At 41.3% G+C, this 26,128-nt stretch overlaps 1 protein-coding gene across 2 annotated transcripts in view; it reads left to right on the top strand.

Moving 5' to 3' along the window:
• Positions 1-26,128, top strand: part of LRRTM4 (leucine rich repeat transmembrane neuronal 4) — a 480,365-nt gene that overhangs the window by 388,864 nt on the left and 65,373 nt on the right. Inside the window, exon 3 of one of the 2 annotated variants that reach the window (XM_075207380.1) lies at positions 21,581-21,664. The exons of the other annotated variant lie outside the window; for it this stretch is intronic. Within the exon in view, the coding sequence (XP_075063481.1) occupies positions 21,581-21,625 (45 nt within the window). The 3' untranslated portion in view covers positions 21,626-21,664. The remainder of the gene's footprint in view (positions 1-21,580; positions 21,665-26,128) is intronic. 2 annotated transcript variants of the gene reach the window in all.

Here is a 26,128-nt window from a genome sequence, read left to right as displayed (position 1 = left end):
AGCTATTTAAATAGTGCCAATAATTCTGCGGCGCTGTACAGAGAACTCACTCACATCTATCCCTGGCCCTTTGGAGCTTACAGTCTAAACACACACACACGTCAATTTAATAGCAGCCACTTAACCTACCAGTATGTTTTTGTAGTGTGGGAGGAAACCAGAGCACCCGGAGAAAACCCACGCAAACACGGGGAGAACATACAAACTCCACACAGATATTTGTTTCATGAGTTTGGCTCCTGAATTACAGAATTTCTGCAATTTGCCCTTCTATACATGCAGACCGATTGCACAGATCTGAATGTTCCAAACTATCATATTTATAATTTTGTGGCCAGCATCCATCTTAGATAAGCTGATTGAAATGTTCAATGCAGCACTAAGTTGTCTATTAAAACTCCTATACTTTGAAAGGACTAAAAACAAAAAATCCTTCCTGTTTTTCACATGCTAAGAAATGCCATTGCATCAACACCTCAATAGAAAAATACTATATACTGTAATTTTATTAAGTAGCAAATCATCATATCCATTGGCGATTTTATTAGCGAGGCACGGATCATAGGTGTCATGCAGGAGCTGAGGCTAGAGTTTTTCAACATTTCATTTCATAAGGTTACTTAAATTCTTTTTTAAAGTTTAATTAATTTTTCTTTTATCTTTACTTAAAAGAACAGAAATGAAATATAAAAGTCGTCCTTTCCCGATAATCTTGATTTAATGATAGGTAGGAGGGTGAACCGCTAACTGCTTTCTGATTGGTAAACAGCGTTTTAGCCCCCAGGCAAACATATATTTTTTTCAGCAACCTTTGTAAAATGAAAAACAGAATTAATTGTAAGTGTAAATGCCACAGCTACTGCACAAAGGAGCATAAATAATCAGATTTGTGATGAATTGTGTTAACTTATCTAATGCCAGAGGCTCCCAAGTCAAAATTGAAATAAATGGGACTATTGAATGACCACGTGTGCTGTGACTTTCTTTCTTTCTTTGCTCTAAAATATGCCTCACCTCTGCATATTGTTCCAGTGGTTACATGACATAACTATTACAAGAGAGTCCCTATAGACGAATGCAATTAAATAGTGGCATTTTTTGCATTCAAGATTACACTTACTTGAAGGGGTTAACTTTGTTACAAGCCCGACCAATGAGAATGGGAGAGTCTTGGGTTCTTTTATAGAGTGTCTCATTTCCTGGTTTGCCTCACTCTGCTTTGCAAGATCCCACCTACCCACGCCTGGTGCCGGTTTGATAGTTAAGCCTGTTTTACAGCCTGGCACAGTTGGAAGGAAGGCACTGCGAGCAGCGGCTGACACATGCGGCACTATCGTGATTGGCTGCTGGTCTCTGTCCCCTTCGAAGTAACGGTAACTCTTGGCCCTTCAGTGGGGAGGTTCCTTGTCCAGCTCAGTGAGGGAGGGCAGGTGAGTTAGAGGGGGTGCAGTTACTGCCAGGTTAGAGCCGGCCAGGCAGTTAAGGGCTATTAATGTTTAGGTGGATTCACGGCGGTTCGCCATGTCCACGCTTGGTTTCTGGTATCAGTCTGGTAGCTGTCCTGCAGTGCTCTTTCCCCGCCACCAAATTTAATTAATAAACTGTGACCTTTAGCCACTTTACTTATGTCTCCGTGTCTTTATTTTATATAAGTTAGTTAAGTACGTAAAGGTCTTGTGAAGGTGAAGAAGGGCATACACTGTGACCTATTTAAGTTTTACCTTTTGGTTGAAGTGCTTTTTTAATTATCGGTGAAGTACACTCAGTTCTGAAACAATAATACACTATTGCTTCTTTCCATATGCATCTTGTATATGGTGTGGAGCCTGGGACAGTATCAGGGTGCAGCGTGTGAAGCACACAACTTTTACACACCTCATCAAAGAATCTATTCTGTATGCACCCCTAAAAGTTCCAGAAATATGACACTATCAGGCGCCTTGCTTTCCTTTTATGCTTTAGAATAAATAAATATATATATATATATATATATATATATACATACATACACATGGAAATGCTGCCCATCACTATATATATATATATATATATATATACACACTTCTAAGAAAGCCATATTGCTAGAAAAATGCCAGCTTTAGCCGGCAGTTCTACTTTTTGCCTTTTTATAAATCAGTCCCTTAACAAACTAATACTGACAACGAGAGACTTGCTGGAGGGTTTGGTTTGAGTCCTAATGTCAGTTTATAAACAGAATGCGTGCAAAAAAAATCATACTCACATGTAATGCAGTGGTGGGGCCCAGCCCTAATAGCAGCAGTTTTTGGCATAAATGAGGGGATGTGATCTGTTTACAATATGAAGCCACCAGCAGCAATATCAAGAGAAATATCATAGATTAATAAGCTTTTGAACCTCTGCTCCTAAAATACCATTGTTGCATTGTATAAAAAAGTTACACAGGTGAATTACATAGCTACTCTGTTTTATCCTTTGACCTGTGTATACAGTAGAGATGGGCGGGTCCGGTTCCTCGAGAACCGAACCCACCCAAACTTTGGGTATCCGAGTACCGAGCTGAGTAGCTCGGTACTCTCCCGCCGCTCCGAATCCAAATTGAGGCCAAACGTCATCGTGACGTCGTCGGATCTCGTGGCTCGGTTCTCGCGATACTTCAAGATTATAAATACACGCCTCCACAGCAATCCATCGCCATTTGACAGAGGGAGAGAGCAGGGTGTAGTCACAGGCTGATTAGAGCAGGGACAGAGAATCCAATATTCTTATTCCAATTGCTGTAACAAAAATCGCTAGAGAAGAGAGGAGGATAGAGGTTTATTTTATTTTTTTAATATTTGGCACTCCCCAGTGCTTTTGGGGTGTCCCCCATAATTGTGCATAAATATTTCTGGCTGTCAAAAGTCATATCTGTCAGCAGTATCTTACCAAATAATTTTTAGCACTCCTCAGTGCTTTTGGGGTGTCCCCCATAATTGTGCATAAATATTTCTGGCTGTCAAAAGTCATATCTGTCAGCAGTATCTACCAAATAATTTTTAGCACTCCTCAGTGCTTTTGGGGTGTCCCCCATAATTGTGCATAAATATTTCTGGCTGTCAAAAGTCATATTTGTCAGCAGTATCTTACCAAATAATTTTTACCACTACAAGTGCTTTGCGCTCAGAATGGATTCAAAGCAGTCCACATATGATCAGAATGAGCAACCAGGTTCTGTCACCAGTCCTGATGTTAGTGTTCCCAGTACGTCATCTGGGCAAGGCGATGTCAAACTACACAGTGTTTCTAAATCAGTCCAAAAAACAAAACCCCCCAAAAAATTTACTGTGTTGAAGTGAAAAAGAAGTGTCACTGAGCAAAAGTTAAGTGCCGATAAAAAAAAAAATTGCCAACATGCCATTCTACACACGCAGTGGCAGAGAGAGAATGAGGCCTTCGCCTTTGGCTATTAGTGGCAGATCCAAAAAAGTTACCGAGCCTACAATTGGTGCCCAACTACTGTTATGCGTCAAAGCCGAGCTGCAAGATAACAGTAAGGCATTAGAGGATAATATTTGCTCTGATTCACAAATGACACCAATCCCTGTGGATAGTCCATCCAACAGTGGTATGTCTAATCGTGAGCATTCTGTTAGTGTACCCATAAAGAAGGGCCCTTTCAGCAGTTCTGCTAATGTGTACCTGAACAGCCCGAGTGCAGCCGGTGATACACAAATTGAGGATGCCACTTTGGAAATAGAAGAGGATGAGGGGGAGATTTGTGGAGGTGACGAGGGCGCTAATGAGGATGTTGATGATTATGATGCAGACAGATACCAAATTGCCTTTCTCAATTTCTATTTCTATTCTAGATTATAAAACGGCTGAATAGTTTTCTATTTTACTCCTAGTGGAGAGGGGATCGATGCAGACAGATACCAAACTGCCTTTGTCCATTTCTTTGTATATTCGAATTTCTAGTTCTACAGTCTGTGCAGGCTGCTTTGTTTATATTGAACTACAAGTGGAGGGCGGGGGGGCATAGATAGCCACCAAACTACCGTGGTCCATTTAATTTCACTTTCTAGTTCCACAGTCTGTGCAGGCTGCTTTTTTTAATATTCAACTATAAGTGAAGGGTGTAATATACACCCAAAGACGATGGCTACATTGCCAATAATCAAAGATGGAGGAGGTAGACAACCAGGTTTGTCTGTTTAATTTGCAGACAAGTGTTAGAATTTAGGACAGCCTACCAGAGATTAAACTGTTTTTTTCATAATTTATTAGCTTTAGAATTACCAACTGAGGTAATTCTAAAGCTAATAAATTATGAAAAAAAACAGAAAAGAAACTGGTGGAGCACTAAATTAGGTTATTTTAGACCAAAATTTTTTTATTTTTTTTAAAAAATAGCAAAACAAAACCAAACAAAACCAAAACCAAAACCAAAACACGCAAGGGCGGTTTTGCAAAACCAAAACCAAAACCAAAACACGAAGGTAATTCAGATCCAAAACCGAATACAAAACCAAAACACGGGGGTCAGTGACCATCTCTAGTATACAGGGTTTCCAACATTCTAAAGTCTTTTGCAGGACATATTAGGGCTGAGCCAGTATATCCGCAGAAGGATGCGCTATACAGTCTCAGCAATCCTGGGATCATTCTAATCATTATAATCCATGTTATGTCATTTTTAATTTAAAATACTTGTTGTCAAATAACTTCTAAACAATAAGAATAGATAGTAAGTAGTACATTGAACATAACAAAATAGGAATTGTATTGTGCAGACATACAGTATGCCCAAACATTGTCCTACAGCAAACTGTGACACAGTCACACTATGAGGGATTCATAGTTACCACATCGGCCCAGGGACATGCCAAGAGCTTCAGAAGCAAAGTCCGCCTTATTGTCCTGAAAACAATAGCACAAATGTGCCCACTGTCGCGACAACTGTACAGTCCGCTGTACAGTCCACTAAAATCGGAAGTGTCCCACCTACATCAGAGTAGCTGGAAGGAATGAAGTTGGCTAAGACTGAAAAACAAGGACAAAGCTTTATAAACTGAGATTGACCCTGAAAAGTAGGGACAGTTAGCCACTATGTATATATAACAATAGAGCAGGGATAACTGCTTTCTTGAACTTTATACAAGGACTAACTCACTAGAACAACAACAACTGGCTGCACTTATCCCCTTGCTCCACAAACACCAATATTCTACACATAAATAAAAGTTCAATTGTGCTCCCTTGTAGTTGCAGGCATGTGGCTGTATTATCTATGTTTAGCGGGTGTCTATAGCCTAGGTAGCATAAGCCATGCTAAGTGTACAAGAGATTTCCATGCACAGTCCGATCCACTTTGGTCTTTGTGCAGAATGACTCATTCCGAGTCCAGTTCCTCGTGGTTAATTGATGACTGCGTACACATGTAAATTGATACTACAAACTGACATGTTTTTTCTTCATACCCCAATGGAATGTCTTTCATTCCATTAGGATTGTCGTTAGAACAAATGGGAAAATTGTATTATTATTCAGGATATGGCTAATTATGTATTTTATGTAAATAATAAATTGTTAATACATGTTTGTAAAAAATGGGGTGTCTAGAAAGCAGCGTCTAACACCTATTTCCACAAATCATGGCTCGTACATATACAGAAATCATATTTACCAACACAATGTGGCCCATCATCTTTTTCTTTGTGAAATACTGGTACAGCTGTTTGTGAACTACTAGTTCCAGCATGCCTTGTCATCCTTCAGTAAACCACCTAGCACCCGTATGGGCAGCACAGTGGCTGAGTGGTTAGAACTTCTGCCTCACAGCACTGGTGTCATGAGTTCGATTCCCGACCATGGCCTTATCTGTGTGCAGTTTGTATGTTCTCCCCATGTTTGCATGGGTTTCCTCCGGGTGCTCCGGTTTCCTCCCACACTTTCAAAAACATAGTGATAGGTTAAATGGCTGCTATTAAATTGCCTTTAGTATCTATCTATCTGTCTGTCTGTGTGTGTGTTAGGGAATTTAGACTGTAAGCTCCAATGGGGCAGGGACTGATGTGAGTGAGTACAGCACTGTGGAATTAGTGGCGCTATATAAATAAATGATGATGATGATATGTGCAGTAATTTCTACTGTGGGAACAGTAGATACAAATTTACATGATATAACTGAGAATGGCGAGCTGTGGGCAAATACACACTATATACAGCGGATTAAGCTGTGAGCCTAATATCTTTAATGTAGCATTATTAACATTACCCAATGGTCCACTGATAAATAAAAATGCACGCTTGCATACATGTGACAGTCCGGGAGCAGTGAGAATAATGGCTGCAGTGTAGATGTCTACCAGAATCCTCTGTTATCACAACAGGACTAAGGGTGATGTTATCAGTAGAGATATATTCCTTAACAAGACAAATGAATGACTATGATAGCCTGTGCATTTACCAGGACGAGCAGCTCAGCGCTGTCCTGGAAGCATGTTGGGAAAAAAGCTTTCTTACTGAAGAAAGTGCTCAATTAATTGGAAGTGACAGGAAGAAAATGATCTGGCTGAATGCTTTGATAAGCAATCAAGACTTAATAGATCAGGAAATATAATTGCTTACTTAATCATGCCTGGAGAGGTGCTATTTTATGTGTTGTAAACACGGAGAGAATAATCCAGTGGCAAGGCCAGCTGCCATTCTCAATATGCACGTGGCAAGTGCTGATTCCTTATGACTTACAAGGTGAAAGAGAAAAGCACAGAGGAGGAATTACCAATTACACTGCTTCAGTCACTAGGAGTTGTGTGTGTGCAATCAAAAGCACCCAACTAAGTGATACTTTTTAAAGTGTATTCAACGCTCACACAGTGGAGGCAGCCATTTTGTGTGCTGCAGCAAAATTTGGCATGTCAATATACAAGAATCTAGAGTGAATTCACAAAGTCCCTCGTGCCTCAGTGTCTTCACTAGTTTCTAACAAACTGATGGCTAAATATTGATGCTTTAATTATGTCACTGGCGCTTAGTGGGTTAGTTGGAAAATTGGTTCGGTATATAAAATGGCTGCCTGCACTCCTGGGCTTGAGGAAAGGCACTTAACCCCCAGCCTAGGCCGGCAGAGGTGCTAGGGCAACAGTCTACTCGGTTTACACGTAATTGTTTTTATTTATGTTTTATTATAGTATCTTGCTATTTAATCACTGTAAATATTTATCCATGAGCTAAATTATTGTTTATTTATTTCAATGTGTTTACTTTATGCAGGTGGAAGTCTATGGAGTTGGGTCCTTAGTGACAGTAGGGTGGTAGTGTTACTGGGATGAAGTACCATACTATATGCTGCCATGTGATAATCTATGGCACAAGAGTCTGCAGCAAACATCGTAACTCTGACGCTGACTGTGCAGAGCCTCAATATTGTCCAATAAGCTCCTGTGTTAGAAATGGACACAGCAATGTCTGGACTGGAATTCTACTAGACAGAGCCAGTGCGAGCCCTGGGACACCATATGTTGTGCCTTATACTACTCGGAAACGCAGACACCCCCCTCGGAGGTGACGCTCTACCTTATCTTGGCAGAGAGGTGGGAGCATCATGGGCTCCTCAGGCACGGGATGGGGTGCTTGGCACTGAGACTACAGCCAAACTCACACTACCAGCATTACATTGACAGGAGTAGTAGCCAGCAGCTTCACATATAAGAAGCTGCTTACTGCGTCTCCTTCATGTCATAGGCCGGCACTCCCTGAGAGGGCACCACAGGGGCATTAGAATCACTGGATGAATGACATTGTGCCACTAATTTAATATATTAGATGTCCACTAACCATTGATGCCCCTAAGCAACTTCCTAAGATCGCCTAATGGTAGCGCCGACTCTGCTCTTGGGCTATCAACACTGCACTCAGAGGGGTGAGTTCTCTCTGAGCCATAGAACTTTCACAGTACTATTTGTTGGAGGGAGCATGGCAGTTTCTCCCATGAGAGGAGGTGGTACAATCCTCAAGGCTAACTTGGCACTTCCCTCTCCTCTGATGTTCCAGTCATCAACACTCTATAATAATAATTGATTGCAGGAAGAGTAAGGAAACCAGTGACCTTGCTTCTTTCTGCAATCACTATTTTTGGACAACAAAGTCCCTCTGCAGCCCTTACTCCCCTCATAGAGTCAATCCTCAAGCTCCTAATCTACAGACTTCACTAAGGAGTAGGGGTGTGCACCGGCCACTTTTAGTGTTTTGTGTTTTGTGTTTTGGGTTCTGATTAGCTTGAGGTTTTGGGTTCTGATTTGTTTTGCCAAAACACCCGACGAAAGGTTTTGGTTCTGATTTAGGGTTTTGGGTTCTGATTTATTTTTTAAAAAAGCATAAAAAGTGCTTAAATCACGGTTTTTGGTTTTTTTTTCACTCCTACGCTATTATTAACCTCAATAACATTCAATAAGAATCATTTCCACTAATTTCCAGTCTATTCTGAACACCTCACATCTATCTGGACTGCGTAGTGGAGTGGCCCCGGTACCCAATTTGGTACCGGGGCCACAATACCTCCTCCAACTGGTCTGAATTCCACTGCACAGATGTCTGCTCCTACCTCCTCCAACTGGTCTAAATTCCACTGCACAGATGGCTGCTCCTACATCCTCTGCAGCATATACAGGGTATAGTTCGAGCGCGTCAATACCTCTTGTTTTTGACGATGACAGGTCATTTTCATTAATTTTGGATTTGGCAGCAACAGTCAACATTTTAATATCTGATACGCATCTATCTGGACTGCGTAGTGGAGTGGCCCTGGTACCCAATTTGGTACCGGGGCCACAATACCTCCTCCAACTGGTCTGAATTCCACTGCACAGATGTCTGCTCCTACCTCCTCCAACTGGTCTAAATTCCACTGCACAGATGGCTGCTCCTATTTCCTCCAACTGGTCTGAATTCCACTGCACAGATGGCTGCTCCTACCTCCTCCAACTGGTCTAAATTCCACTGCACAGATGGTGGACACCGGATGCACGTCTAACACCAACATAGCAGTTAAGGCCGTAGTTATCCGCTTTGCCACAGGATGACTACTGTCGTACTTTGTGCTCATGGCAAACGACTGTTGGACGGTCACAAAATGCCAAAAAAAGAGGTGCAAGATGGAATTGTCCTTGGGCCCTCCCACCCACCCTTATGTTGTTGAAATAGGACATGCACACTTTAACAAACCAATCATTACAGCGAAAGGGCCTACCAAACTGTGGCTGAAATGATTGGTTTGTTTGGGCCCCCACACCAAAAAAGCTATTCATCTCTCCCTGTACAAACTAAACAGGCTCTACTGAGGCAAGATGTCGTCCTCATCCTCATCCTCTGATTCCTCTCCCCCTTTAGTGTGTACTTCCTCATCCTCACACATTATCAATTCGTCCCCGCTGGACTCCACAACCACAGGTCCCTCTGTAGTATCTGGAGGCCAGTGCTGTACTTGATTGAGGAATTGATAATTCATTTTATGAACATCCTTTTTTCAACGTTCTGCGGAAGCAACCTCCTTCGCCGCTCACTGACCAGGTTCCCCGCTGCACTAAAAACTCTTTCGGAGTAAACATTGGAGGGGGGACAACTCAGGTAACTTGGGACTGCACAAACAATGAACGTAGTAATAGAAATGGCAGTTCCTCTTTTTTGGGACTGCACAAACAATGAACGTAGTAATAGAAATGGCAGTTCCTCTTTTTTGGGACTGCAAGAATATATTGCTCTATAATATTTTTTATACTTTTTCAATTATTTTTTTATATTTTTTTTTTAAAAAAAATTGTATTTTTTTGTATTTTTTTAGTTTTTTAAAGATTTTTGGCTAATTAACAAATTGCTATGGACTTATCAGAAACAAATACAGGACAAAAACACCACTGGACTCAGCAGCACAGACACTGGCCAAAGCACCACTGGAATCAGCAGGACAGAGCACTGGAAAAAGTACTACTGGACTCAGCAGGACAAAGCACCACTAGACTAAATAAATCAGCAGGACAGAGCACTGGACAAAGTACTAATGGACTCAGCAGGACAAAGCACCACTTGACTAAAGTAATCAGCAGGACAGAGCACATCAACCTCCCTCTTCAGTAACCACAGGGAGAATGAAGATGGCGGCCACGAGCGGGGCATATATGACATCCGAGTCTCGCGAGATCCGACGCGAGATTTGGATGTCATAGCCTCGTTTTGCATTCCTTGGGCGGCCGGAAGTATCCGAACAGTGCTCGGATCCCGTCGGATCGGCACTGTTCGGGTGGGCTCGGATTACCGAAATCCGAGCCCGCTCATCTCTACAGTGCAGGTGACTAGTATTATGTTATGTTAATTATTATGTGTTATGTTAATAGTGTTTGTGTGCCGCTATGTTAGTAGTGTGTGTGTGTGTGTGTGTGTGTGTGTGTGTCGCTTTGTTAATAGTGTATGTGTGTGTTTTTTACTGTTAATACAGTGTGTGTGAGTGGGGGCCACTATGTTAATACAGTGTGTGTGAGTGGGGGCCACTATGTTAATACAGTGTGTGTGAGTGGGGGCCACTATGTTAGTACAGTGTGTGTGAGTGGGGGCCACTATGTTAATACATTGTGTGTGAGTGGGGACCACTATGTTACTACAGTGTGTGTGAGTGGGGGACACTATGTTAAAACAGTGTGTGAGTGGGGGGCTCACTATTTTAAAACAGTGTGTGTTATGTACCCATTTTATTTCCAAATAGGGAATCCAACATTTCAGGATCCAGACAAGCACCGAATGAGCTAAAGACACCAGCAACTACAAGTGGTGAAAGTGACAAGAACAGGTAGGAGAGAGCAGGACAGTCTTCCAACTGTCCTGAATCTAGTGGGGCAGTGCCGAATTTGGGTGACTGTCTCGCCTAGGACAGTTGGGAGGTATGTCCCGCTACACAGTGTACTTCTTGTGAAGACAGAACTGCATGCACCTAACAGAAGTGTACACAGTATTGCCTGTGTATTTGTCTAAAATGATAACCATGATACATCATAGCCCCCTCCCTCCCTGTCTACAGTACTCTAGGCCTCCCAGAGTCTTAATTCAGCTCTGGGCCAGGGTGTCAGGTTGACACCTAGTGCTCTGCTCCTCCTACCAGTAGCACCGCTCATATTATTTGTTTTAGGTTAACCCTAAAACAATTAATAGCCCTGTTAGTACATAGGGTGAAGCAAAAACAAGCCCTTTGCTGGCAAAAACATCAGGGGATAAATGTATCAAGCTGCGAGTTTGAAAAGTGGAGATGTTGCCTATAGCAACCAATCAGATTCTAGCTATCATTTTGTAGAATATACTAAATAAATGACAGCTAGAATCTGATTGGTTTTTCAAACCCGCCGGAAAACTCTCAGCTTGATACATTTACCCCCAGGTTTTTAAAACAAATGGTCTTTTTGCATTTTGATAAATCCCATTATAATCAGCCAGGTACGAGAAAAATTAATAGGTGCTGTAGGGAAAAGGAACATATAAAATAAAATGCAATATAAACTGATCTTTGCTTTTTTGTTGCATTATTTATTTTTATTATTTAAGATTTTTCATTTATAATAATAAAGTATCGCTGGATTAAGCAACACTTTATATTGATAAATATATATTGTACCGAAAACCACCCTTTAAGAGTGGGCCGCTACTTATGGGCCATTGGGCCAGTGCTGTGTGCTTGCCCCCCCGGGCTAAAGTTTGCCAGCCAGCCCCTACCCAGGAATGTATAGGTTTTAAGTTAATCCCTTTTTCCTCATGATGCATCAGTAGTCATTCCATAAGGTAAGTATCTACCCGCCTCCTGCCAAAAAAACTTACATATCGCTCCGATCATCCTGTCCTTTGCGAATCTTTTGTATCTAAGTATATTTGGTCCTGTTATATTAAGTTCCATTGTGGAACATATCAGTAAATACCTTCAATCTTCATGGCTTCTATCTTCATGGCTGTCCAGGAGTTTGTGCTCATGTTCACTTTCCAATGATCAGTGTGGCCTAATTTCCAAACGCTGGAGAACTGAAATATTTCCTTATAACAGAGAATACGGTGGAAATGTTCTCAGTGAAATTTATGGCTATTATGAAAATAGCAAAGCACAAGCCGTTTGTCATCCCTTGTCTTTCTCAATGAGTTGAGATTCATCTTTAACAGCCTAGAGACAAGGGTTTTGATTTAACAAGACTCTTCAGCAAACATGGGATTTAAGGACAAGCAAGAATACACAGTGCATTATTCTATTCCACTTCTACTGGGACGTTTACGGAAAATAGCATGCATTACAGGAAACTCATTGGGGGACGTTTATTAAAACTGGTGCACAGGTAATGCTGGGTACCAAGTGCACTATCCCATAGCGCACAATCAGACATTTGCTCTTATTTTCTAAACTGTAGTAGATAAATGACAGAATCTGATTAGCTATCATCCGTTATTATTATTACCTTTTACTTATTAGGCACCACAAAGGGTCTGCTGCACCATACCGAGGCCATACAGTACAAAAGTAGAACATAACATTACAGCACAATACAATACAATGAAGACAAAACAGTATAATACACAGCAATGAATAGCCATTCCAGCACCAATGAGGTGCAAGGGGGAGTATAGCCTCTCATTACAGCTTGAGGTACAGGGAATCAGGAGAGGGGGGTAAAATAGAGAGCAAATCAGAGCAAGCTGAGGGCAGAGGGTTAGGGCAGCTGATGGCGGAAAGGAGAGAAGATCCAGGTGTGTTGTGATGTAGGTGATGGAGGAGGAGGACGCGAGACAACAAGACCCTGCTTGTGAGAGCTTATAATATAGAAGATAAACCAGCACCTGCTTTATACAGAGACCTGTGCGTCAGTTCCATAAATGTCTCCCATAGAGCTGAATAGAAGCATTCTATTCTATATCACACATGCCTACAGTTTGGATGCGAGATTCTGGAAGGGAGGTCCAAAGTACAAGGGCAGGGGTCTGACGACACAATTGATGAAACAAAGTCCTGGTGGACCTGAAATTTGCAAATCTACCACAGATTTCAGGAGTATAGGCAAGTATACCCTATTCACCTCTATGGGAGTTATTATACCGACTTCCCCGTACAGGACCCTGGAGGTTCACCTCTGGCACAAATATTCTACTGCACTTTAACCACTTCTAGGTACTCCAACCAGACAATATAGATAATACCAGCCCTTAGAAGCCACACTGATAAATCTCAATTTGTTTGGCATACTGATTACACTGTAAATAACCCAAACATATTGGTACAGTTAAGGTTTTTTCTTTTAGATTAATTGCATCAATCCGTATAGTCAAATCAGTGTTTGACAACACTTTATGCCTATTTTCCGTCTGTGATAAATCTGTGTCTGATCATCATTCTGGAACACGTCTTACATTTACTGGTTCATGTAAACTTGATATGCTCTTTGTGACAAAGTCATATCTTGCAAGAAACTGAGCAGAAAATCTGTGTAGAATGAATAATGCCGGATGGCAGATTATAACGTGAACAAAAACAAAGAGAAGAATAATTTGGTTTTAAAGTGGTGCCTCTGGTAGCAAATCAGGTCAACAGGTCATTCTGTATCTAACTTTGATATAATAAGAGCTGTGTACAGAGCAGGATTCGTAATGCACAGATCAAAGTGTTAGAAAGATTTTCTGGCAGCACCACACTCATAGCTAAAATTCTGACTCCTGACTGTGTGCTTGTTGTATTCAATGTATTCAATCTCAGAATTATTGTATCTATATTGTCAGACTTGAATATGTAGGTCCCTCAAAAAAGTTACATTATATGGTCAAAAATAGTATATTATACATACTTCTCAACATTCAGGATTTGGGACTTTGTCACACCACCTCTGAAAAAGGAGCATGACCGTGCCACAATGGTGGGCATGGGCGGTGTAACTTTGTGGGCATACCATGTTCCCTCAGGTGTGGTTAGGGCTTCTGAAGTGCTAAGCTGCCCAAAGCCCCTCCCCTAAATGTACCTCTACTTACCTCTCAACACTCCGGCACCCTGGACAGCACCATATCTCCTTAGAATTGTGACCTAAGTCGGTGCAGTTGGAAGGTATGTACTATATAGCAATATTCTACAATATGGACATCATTGTGCTATGTGATATCTGAGCATATTAAAGTCACATTTGCATCCTGTCTTTGTAACAAACATGATATGGGCCCCATTTAGACTTGCACCGGAACTTGGCATGAGAAGATCTTCAGATAACTTCAGTGCTTAGTCAAAATCGCTTTACTATTCGTCCTACCAGTCCTATCACACTGCCCCCCCCCCCCCCGGACTGAATTTCACAGCGTAACGGTCTGTTCTGTGGCAACATTTGATATGCATGAAATTATGGTGTGATTTTGCTCATCTCTACTTATATATATACCATGGTAGTTTTATCTTGCGTTTGACAAAAAGTATGGAGTGATGTCCTGCAAAATTATTATTATCACTTATTAACAGCGCCACTAATTCCGCAGCGCTGTACAGAGAACTCACTCACATCAGTCCCTGCCACATTGGGGCTTACAGTCTAAATTCCCTAACACACACACAGACTAGGGTGAATTTATTAGCAGCCAATTAACCTACCAGTATGTTTTTTTGGAGTGTGGGAGGAAACCAGAGCACCCGAGGGAAACCCATGCAAACACAGGGAGAACACACAAACTCCTCACAAATAAGGCCATGGTCAGGAATTGAACTCATGACCCCAGTTCTATAAGACAGAAGTGCTAACCACTTAGCCACCATGCTGCCCATGGGTAGATGAAAGATCATTAGAACCACAAAATGACAAAAAATGTAGCGCAAATGTTCTTTTGTGATGTCATCCGTCTACTTTTGTGCCACCGGACCTGGCTTTTACCGGGAAGCATATGGATCTGCGGTCTAATGTGCATATATGATCACTTGTTTTTAATATACGTTTCCACCATAGCTCTTACATGTGTAATCCCTCCTCCACAATCCTGCCTTTTCCCTTGATACGCCAGGTCTTATTGTTTCATATTGAGTGAAGAGTAGATTTTTTAAAAAGCCACATAAACATAAAGTCTAAAATGTTATATCAATTTATAGAGAGAGAATAATGGTAACGGTGCAGCGGTATCGGGGGTCATTAATAAAACTGTTTGCACAGAGAGATGAGTGGTCTTATCCAATAAACTGTCAGAGTGATACTTTTTATTTTATTCATAACATATTTTATGAATAAATGAACTCCTAGTTAATGGGATTTTTCCCTGAGTAAGCCTAGTTGATTTATGACACGTGTAAGCTTTTTCTCCCCGGTGAGTTAAGGTTTTGGATTTTTTTCCTTCACTGTGGTTTTTTCTCTATATATTATTATCGTTGTATTTTTGTCTGGTTTTGGAAGCCCTTGTAAGTAGCTGATGTTGCTAGAATTGGGCTTTCTTTTGCGATTTTCAATCAATGTTAAATATGACAATTCCCCTAAAACCACATAAACAAGGTGTTAGTTCACCTCCAAACAACTTGACCGTAAGCAATTTTCATACCTTATTTGTTTTATAAAAGGTATACAAATATATGATACCTGAATTATAAGGCCTATAATGTCACTGTTTTCTGAAATTATTTTAATGGTTTTTTTTCTCATATGATATGATAGCTAAAATTGCATATTTTTTTTCACTGTGAGAGAGTTAGTAATATGTTTGTTATATTGCTATTGGTTTGCTGGTGGAAAATAAGGAAAGGAAAAAAAGGTCACAATAATTTTGATGTGTTTATGTAAAAAAAACTGTGACCTTTAAACATTATCTTACTCAGCCCATGGGTAGATGAAAGATCATTAGAACCACAAAATGGCAAAAAATGTAGCTCAAATGTTCTTTTGTGATGTCATCCGTCTACTTTTGTGCCACTGGACCTGGCTTTTACCGGGAAGCATATGGATCTGCGGTCTAAGGTGGTGGCAACAACAATGTTCTAAAAGTTTGTATTGACAAATAAGAGGAACTGTGCACATCGCGGGGGTTCTTTGCTAAGTGCAAATTTGGGACCCCAGTCAGTGATTAAGTTACTGAACTGATCCTTTCGTATAGCTGAACCCTGGGACCTGCTCACTGAAGCAGTTTTTTCCTTATTTCCACTTTTCTGAGAAACAGGTCCCTTGTCCCTGCTTACTCGGCTGGTTAAAATTGTTAGCCATTTAAATATGTCTGCCAGATGGGTGTGTCTCCGCAGCCAATAAGAAGCTGGGAGCTTGTAAACAGCAATTATAGACCAGGAAATTCTATAACTGAGCATGGCTGTATTTAGTTCATGTTGCCATAAACATTGACAGTGAATACACTCTGTAGTAGTAATTGTGGCAACATAAAACCATTTCTATGTTGGGCCTGAATAGTGCTGCCTTACACATGTGCCTTATAAAAGGCTTATGTTTGATATCTTAACCTCTTTTACCTTCTTACTCTTAATTAACTATTACCTTAGAGTAACGACACGAGACTTGAGTGTGGCAAAAATTAAATGATTTATTTAACTATGGTGGAGGAGAAAAAAAGCTGTCAGTCCAACGTGTGCCAGGCAAAACCCAACTGTCCTAGCATATCCATAAGGACTTTATCATCTGGGGAACAACCAAACCCCTGGGTTCAAGTGGGGGACCAACCAATCACACCCCGGGCGCACATATCTACCTTGACGGGACACCGCTTCCCGATTTAACAGAACCCGCGCATCCTCTGGGCTAGACGGAAAGCAACCACAGGGCAACCCACAGGGGCGGTACCTGACCGAGACTACAGACGATTCACTCGAAGAGAGGCGGGTTCATCGTGCCCAATACCGTAAATGTGCGCCCCAAAACCACTGGCCGTCGACTGCACTGCGTTTTCCAGCCGACTCTTCATCCAGGTTCACGGACACGAAGCAGGGAGGGTGGCTGAGCTACGTCCAGATCTGCAAGGCTGAATAAAACTCTGCCCATCCAGCTTATACCCTCTGTTCTCCTCCACTATGACACAGGATGGGCGTACCCCAATAGTTAACTATTAACACTCCAGAGAATAATTCAGTTAAAGATACAGCAAAGCTTTTATTATCCTTCATTCCTATCCAGACCTCAGTTCTTATTTCCGTCAGAGTTAAAATATGTAATCACTGTGGAAAGGAACTTAAATAATAACATACTGTAAAGCCTGGTTTCAAAGAAAATGGCCAACTGGGTGGAGCGAGATGATTCTCATTTACAGTCACTTTGTGCGGATAAAAAAAAAGTGTGTATGATTTGTAGGTCAGTGTATAAAATGCTGCTTCTCAGAATTTGAGTGACATCTGAGACACCATAAAAGTGCATTAGAGAAGATCTTCAGTTTGGCAAATTATACACAAGCATAGATTAATTATAAACAAAATTCCTCATGGGTATAAATGAGTGCCCAATTATGCCAGATCAGCATATCAGAGCTGAATATTTATGAGAGGGGGTGAAGGGTGGCAGAGGAGGTGGCCCTTACTGACCCCTCTGCTGCCCATCTCCAAGGTGATGCAGAGAGCAGCCCTTCTTTATACAACAAGCATTGCCCATAATTACATTTTCTAACTCCATTCTGTAGAGATAAAGGCAAGTAATTTATGCTTCATGCAGGCTTGGCCTGGAGCCTGTCCGGAATACCAAACTGACAATTATGCTGAATTATGGGAAACTCGAGGATGTAGATTGTTATCCGACCTGAGCCCAGACCAGAGAATTCATTTTGCTTTATTAATGATCTCTACCGCACTCTGTGGTTAACCGCTGGTCAACTCCAGGAGCTGACTGTCCTATTGTAATTGAACAGACTTTGGACTGGCTGCCAGTGTAATTGCATCCACTATGGGTGGCTGGAAAAGTGGATCTTAATCTGTATGAAAGAGCAAAGTGTTCTGCCATGTTTGATGCAAGAACAAAACATATTTTTATTTGTGCTAGCATACCTATAGCATATTAAATAAATATATCAGTATCTACTTAATGTAATAAGAAGCACATGTCAATGTCATCAGAGACAATCAGGTTATTAAAATGTATCTTAAACTGTCGCCTCCATACTGTGGAGACAGCTTAACTAATATTCCTGAGAATATAGCTTATAAATTCATTGGCAACTAGTAACATCACTTTGGTTGCACTCTTGTGAATATGGGCGGTTTCAGCTTACAAATGACTGATGTGAATGTGTGTAGCTGAAGAGTACATTTTAAAGCTCTATATCAGGCCTGTCCAACCTGCGGCCCTCCAGGTGTTTGTGAAACTACAAGTCCCAGCATGCCCTTCCAGCTATCAACAGGTTGTCTACTGGCAAAGCATGCTAGGGCTTGTAGTTTCACAACATCTGGAGGGCCGCAGGTTGGACAGGCCTGCTCTATATAATGCTATAATGCTGCTAGTTATGGAGAGTTAAGTCAATGTATACATAGTACCGGGGCCCGGGCATGCCTGAGGAGTGGGGATCCAGAGCTGCAACTAGATATTTTAGTACCTTGGGCAAGAGAGAACACTGGCACCCCTCTCCCCCATCTTGGTGGAAGTAGATACCACTTCTCAGCAGCGGTGCACCGCCGGGGAAGTGTAGCCATCCTATGGTGTGGGGATGCCTAGCCTTCTACAAGACTATCTCCAACACTGTTCTGCGCTCTCTTACCTGTTCTTGAAGCTTCAACTACCTGGTGCTGTTGCTGGTGTCATAAGCTCCATTGCTACTTGGATCCTGGAATGTTGGAGTCCTGTTTGGAAAATAGATAATTACTATTCACCTGCAAAGCCAAGCAGTGAGTGAACATTATAGGTCTCCCTCCCCTACTCCAGCCGGACATTAAATCAGTAGCTTTTATTTATTTAATACACAGGCCTCCTTCCACCAAATCAGCCCAAGAATTTAACTAATAGCATTCCCATATAATAAATATGTCTATCCCCCCATAAAGCAGTGACATTAAATAGCACCCATGTTTAATAATTAGACCTCCTTCCCCCTAACTAACACAGCATTAAATTAGTAGTATTTTCATTTAAAAAAAAAGCATCTTTCCTCCCAAACAGCCCCAACATTAAATAGCATTCCCATTTATTATGTAGATCTAATTCCCCCCTCCATCCCTAACATTAAATTAATAGCATTTACATTTAATAAACCATCATATTCCCCTGTTGGCAGCAACACCAACAGTAATTTTATAACATTGCAATTTAATAAACCAACATATTCACCCTCACGCCCTCCAGCCCCAACATTAGATTGATAATAGCACTTGTAGAGGACTAGACATGTAATAAAAAGCTCTATTTGCCCCAGGAGCCCCAAAATTAGATTAAGAGCTTACTAGTTTCCCCCACATTTAATAGAGACTATAACTGATAATGAAGACATCATCTTCTTTTGAATAAATTACTGATTTATTTTTTATAGTTATATTTACTTATGTTTTGAAGTATTTATGTGGTATATATTTATGGCCAACAAAAATTTTTTTCCTTCTCTCCAACCCGCAGCCGCCTGAATCATCATCATCATCATCAGCTATTTATATAGCGCACTAATTCCGCAGCGCTGTACAGAGAACTCACTCACTTCAGTCCCTGTCCCATTGGAGCTTATAGTCTAAATTCCCTAACAACACATACACACCGTGAAAGACTAAACTAACAACACACACACACACACACACACACACACACCCACGTACACACCGTGAAAGACTAAGGTCAAGTTAATAGCAGCCAATTAACCTACTAGTATGTTTTTGGAATGTGGGAGGAAACTGAAGACATGGAGAGAACATACAAACTCCACACAGATAATGTCCATTCCCAATTTGGGAATTGAACTCATGACCCCAGTGCTGTGAGGCAGAAGTGCTAACCACTAAGCCCACCGCGCTCTCCTGCATCCTTCACTTGTTCTCTCCAGCCCCTTTAACACCCTATTTTCTCCAGCCACCTCTCGCCTCTGTTTTCTCCATCCTCCCCCTTCTCTCCAGCCCCCTCTCTCCTGTTTTCTCTTTCTCTCCAGACCCCTCTTCCCTGTTTCCTTCAGCCTCCTGTCCAACATTTTTTCTCCAGCCCCCTCTTCCCCTTGTCTTTTCTAGCCCCTTCTTCCTCATTTACTCCATCCACCTCTCCCCCATTCTCTCCAGCACCATCTCCCTTTTTTTCTCCAGCCCCCTCTCCCCCATTTTTTCCAGACCCTTCTCCCACAGTCTTCTCTCCAGCCCCCTCTGTCCAGTTTTCTCGGGCTCCTCTCCACTGCCACGTTGTGACGTTACAATGCTGCAGGAAGCCGGGGGCCAGGCTACCTTTCATCAACTCTCCAGGCAGGTGTTGAAATACGGTGCTGCCCTGTATCAGCACCGTATTCATATATACCTGGAACAGCACTGGCAAATTGCTGGTGGCTGTTGCTCCTTGGGTGTTCACACCACCCACACCACCATCATTACGGAACTGGTGGGAGGAGTCCTCAACCTTGTGTGGCCCCGCTCCCTTTAGTGCCTGTCGAAGGGGCCCCGAGAAGTTGTTGTACTGAGGCCCGAAATTTATCTTGCGGCCCTGGGTGCGCTTCACAAGGGTCACAGCAACCTTTCACCAGTCTTTATCTCCTGGCCATCCGATATACTCCAAGAGCTAGAATAAGCTATAGCCAATTAGATGATGGTAGTGTGCTGATCTTGTGGGAGGCAGTGATCTGTCCAATTGTGTCATCTTGTTAGTGAGGACAGGCCTGCATGTGACACAATCATTGTCATGATGTCAGGAGGGCAATGAAATTAGTGTAAAAAGCCGTTTCGAGTATTAAAGTGTGAATACTGTCAAACTGATACTCTTTGGACTTTTTTTCTATTGGTTTGACAAACCAAACATTGATAACTGTTGCACTTTGTGTTTTTACTTTTGAAAAACATTGGATGGGAATTGTGCACGTGGCACTTTGTAAATTTTGATTCGCAAATTATGTTAGCAGTAAAATTTTCACTGATTTTGTGCAAACTGGAATAACATTCACAGTGCTGGAAAAGCTATTGTGTTTCACATCAAGAGCTTAATGTAATGCAGCCCTGTCTACGTAGTGCACACTGCAGAACATACAGGTTATTCATTTAATGTATTCAAACACACACACACACACCTCAACATACACATCTATCTCCCTGCTGACCGACTCGTATTCAAGTAACTGTATAGCACATTTTTATTTTCTTCAACTAAATAGGAAAACAGGAATGTTACATATCTGGCACATTCCCAGAAGTGGGATAGAGAAGCATATACATACCCTATTTATAGCTGTCATTATTCATTATGTTGCTCCCTGTTGCCAAGGATGTTGTATGTTCTTTACGTAAATAGTCTTTTCACAATAACCTCCTATTGAGCACATTCATGCTCTGGCTGAACATAATTGGGTTTTTTTTAATCGCAATTGAGCTGAAATTTGCTTGCATGCCCTCATTCTCTCCCACTTTGACGTGTGCAATCTTCTGCTAACTGATCTCCTAAAGTCATTTTATGTAAAGGTGACATCACAATGGTATTCTGAAGCCCCTGTTTTCTGTCCACAGGCCAGGTACAGTCAGGTGTCCACAGTGCAAGCCTCTCTTTGCTGACCCAAACCATGAGCTGAGCTGAGACCACATGCATAGGAGGTGAGAGTTATTTCGGTATTCACGTCAGTTAGCAACTGATTGTTCCAGTCAAGCATGCCTGGTCTTTGTCGTATGTCCCCTAACACCTGATCATAGTTTTCATTTACTGCACATTCCCATATTCATTAGAATTAACTTGATAATGTATATCGACCAAAAACAAACTCGACAAACATATATATATTTTATTTTTTTTGCCCGAATTGTTATGTAAATATGTTTTTTTAGAAGCCCAGAATTTACATTCACAAATCATGCCTCACATATTCTAAATTCCCAATAGAAATCATACAATACATAATGATTTTGTTTTATATCATAAACCCCTGCAAATGAATGGAAATTGTGAAGCAAACATGATACCAAGCAATGTGTAGAAATAGATATGCCATGTTGTATACTAATGTGATGTTCATGACGTGATAAGAATGAATACATTTTGTTTGCCGGTATTGGAGACAGTTAAGGTAATTTATGAAGTGCAGAATGGCGGGCAGACCGAGCAAATTAGGTTCTGTAAAATCACGTGACTATTTTTTCATGAAGGCATCCATATTTATAGCGCAGCGCATGTCCAAATGTTAGTGTTTGAGGAAGTGCAATATTTAGCATTCTGATAGCAGGGGAGGTTAGTAACTAAATGCTAACTGGACATACTTGTACACCTCATTTTACTCTCACATGTAATGGGATTTTGTTGGTGAAGATATTCAAAGTGTGGAAAGAGCATTCTAGGGGAATGCCCAGGTTTCTGGGAGTTTTGTTGAGCATTTTTCTCTTGAGATGGTTGTGGAAACCAAGCTTCGGCCATCACTTTCAAAGGGGCTCCTTTGGCATAAGATTCTCTTTATACAGGAAGGTGTATTTATAAACACATTTCTACCAAAAGTATTTGTTTTTTATAAGTTACTATTCTATTGAGAAAATAATAGAATAATATTGTTGTCTGTATGGGTAAAACACAAGTATATGACTTAAAAACCATAGTCCAAGCAACTGTTATTTGTAAATTGAAAATGATTATAGTGTTTTTGACTCAAAGGCTTTGTGATTCAGAACACCGTTATGTTCTTTACTTTCTATCCATTGTCAGTGACCAAACTGTTTTATAAAAATAAACTTAACCAACCGAAGAAGAGAGGTAAGGGAAGTAATGATCCCTAAAACGTATGTAACCCCTGTTTACATGTATGTATTTTGGTGCAGCATCCTCCATAATATCTAACTGGTGATGCCCTGAGGTCCAATGTGGGCATATATGGGCAAACAGTAGTCTCTGCACATGCTGGTATGACCAAGAAGAAACAAGTATAGTACAGATGAGGTGAAGTAGTGAACACATTTGATGGAAATAATGGCCATCTGATTGTGAAAAATGGTTATGCATTTATTTATTAAATCACTTTATGCATCCTCTAGATTAACACATGGGCCTGAAACTTGCCTACTGTTCCTAGATGTCTGGGCGACTCACAAATTTCGGATAGCAATCCCTGACCCTCGGCAGAACCTGCCTTTCTTCCAGATCCCATCCTACCCACTTCTTAGTCAAGTGGGAGGGACAGAGGCCTCAGTGAGGGGAGATGTTAATATTTGGCAAGTATGGCCTCATTTAGAGTTGGGTGTAAATCCATTTGCGTTATCTAAAAATGCTTTTTGTCAAACTGCACATGCGCTAGAGTTTGCATTTGCATCTAGAGTTAAATGTATTTAACCTTTATCGTTCATTGTTAGAAAAGTGTATATATTTTTTAAAAAATTAATTCCCCCCAGATGAGACCTCCATCAAAGTCTTTGCTCCCCCCATTTTCAGGGAGAGTAGCATTTTCTGTGGCTATTTTTTTCTTCCTCATTCTGCAGAAATTTCTGGGAAATTGCAATCATCTGTGTAGATGTTTTGCGGGCTGTTCAGGGTCTCCGTTATTTTTCTATCTCGTAGTTGGCACGTTCTCTGCCGTAACACTTGACCTTTTTCGCCAACCTCACATGTTCTTCTCTCTATGCCTCGGAACTTACATCTCTGCAGCTACATCTCTTGGTCCTCTCTCTCTGCATCAGAATGTTCATGTCGTATGGGTGTATTGCACTTATCTTTATTATTAGAAAATGCATCGTTGCATATAGATCATTAGGCAGGTGGCACAATTCACATATACACACATATGTTCTTTGGAATAAAAGTGATTATTTCAGTGCAGGGAACTGAACTGCCCTCATCATTTCTGTCAAACAGCAGAATGCAGAAGCCGCTACTTATTTGTTTAGTTCTGTTTATTTCTTTAGTGCCTACTTATTACACAATGCTTTACAGAGAACATGTATTCATTCATAAAAGTCCCAGGCCCCATTGGAGCTCATTGCCTAAATTCCTTACAACAATCACACACTAGGGTCCACTTTGTCAGATGGCGAGTATCCTACCAGTATGTTTTTTGGACTGGAGAACAAAACCAGAGCATCCGGCAGTAACTCTCACAAACATGGGGATAACATACAAATTCCACACAGACAGAGTCCAGGTCAGTATCGAATCCATGTCCCCAGTGCATCAGGAATACATATGCAGGGCTGCCAAGAGGAATTCAGGGCCCCAGTACAACAAATTCATGGGGCCCCCCTTATAGTCGAGCATGGTAAAAAAAAATTGCGCTCCCTAACGGCGGCGCAAAATTTTTCAGAGGTGTGGTCATGCATTTGGGGGCATGGCAAATGTGCCATTGGGGCGTGGCTAACACATCAAAATCACTAGGCTCTGAATTTGCTGTAGCATCACATATGTCCAAGCACTCCTGACTTTCAGGACATCTAGCACCACAGTGTAGTATAGAAAGAATGCAGTGTGTACACAAAGAGTTCAGTCTTGGCCTGCACCTTACATTGGGCAGAACACTCACCAAAAATTGGCATTGTCCCTATTGGAATCACCACATTTCACATACTGTCCTGCTCTCTCCTACCTGTCCTTCTCACTTTCACCACCTGTGGCTGCAGGTTTCTTTAGTTGCGGCTTGTCTGGATCCTGGAATGCTGGGGGCCCTATTTAGAAAAAAATGGCTACATTTAGATAATTCCAAACAACTCTGGCATTAAATCAATACCACCCACGATTAATAATTAGGCCTTCCTCCAGCTCCAACATTACAATAATGTGCCCCTTCATCATCGCCATGCCTTATGATCACACTGCGCCCTCCATGCTGCTTTTGCCCCCTTCACCTGGCTCCCCTCCATCACACTATACTATGCTACTCCCCCCCTTTTTCAATCCCACTGTGCCATGCCTCCCCCCTTTTTAACCCCACTGTGCCATGCTGCCCCCCGTTTTTTAATATCACTGTGCCGTGCTGCCCCCGTTTTTTAACCCCACTGTGCCATGCTTTCCCCTGTTTTTTTAACCCCACTGTGCCATGCTGTCCAGTTTTTTAACCACATTGTGCCATGCCCCCCCTGTTTTTTAACCCCTCTGTGCCATGATGCCCCCCTGTTTTTTAACCCCATTGTGACATTCTCCCCCCTGTTTTTGAACTCCGCTGGCGCCGCGATCACGTGAGTATGTTTATTTTTTTTTTACTACCCTGCTCCCCCCACCATATATGCATAAAATTGATCAGAATGTTGTGCGAACATGTGCAATGTACTTTGTGTTCTATGCATGAAGCAGCAAGATGCAGAGCTGGCCAAAGAACCCTTTCCCAATTGGCCTTTCTCCATCATTGAATTGAAGTTTTCATTATTTCTACTTTTATTAGTAAAATAAGGGGACAATGGAAATATCTGTATTTCGAATGTGGTATTTGTGGAGTTTATTATTTATAAATAGGACCCTTTTCTCCATGCTAGTGTGATGAAACAAAGGGTTGATTTAACAAGCCTTGTTTCTCTCAAAATGTGGACTATAATAACAGTGGGCCTGATTCATTAAGGATCTTAACTTGAGAAACTTCTTATTTCAGTCTCCTAGACAAAACCATGTTACAATGCATGTTACAATGCAAGGGGTGCAAACTAGTATTCTGTTTTGCACATAAGTTAAATACTGACTGTTTTTTCATGTAGCACACACATACTTGATAGCTTATTTGTACACTGAAATTTAAAGTTGATATTTGGGTGCTACATGAAAAAACAGTCAGTTTTTAACTTATGTGCAAAACAAAATACGAGTTTACACCCCTTGCATTGTAACATGGTTTTGTTTAGGAGACTGAAATAACAAGTTTCTCAAGTTAGGATCCTTAATGAATCAGGCCCATTGACTTTTCTAGTGCTTTGTGTTCCCCAGATCTCCAGGTTGCAAGGGTGTGGGATAGTTTCCTTTTACTTCTAAGTAACTTTACCCAGTGTTTATAATACGTTCCTATGCAACTGTGGTGTACTTTGTAATTATGTATGGAAGTGCCATAACATTGCTGCAATATTAAAATGTATATGCGTATGTAAAAACTGACATATATATGTATTTCT

This window comes from Mixophyes fleayi, chromosome 4, assembly GCF_038048845.1.
Source record: "Mixophyes fleayi isolate aMixFle1 chromosome 4, aMixFle1.hap1, whole genome shotgun sequence".
Classification (NCBI taxonomy): Eukaryota; Metazoa; Chordata; class Amphibia; order Anura; family Limnodynastidae; genus Mixophyes; species Mixophyes fleayi.
The sequence above is the reverse complement of the archived record's forward strand: the minus strand, read 5'-3'. Positions and strand labels throughout refer to the sequence as shown.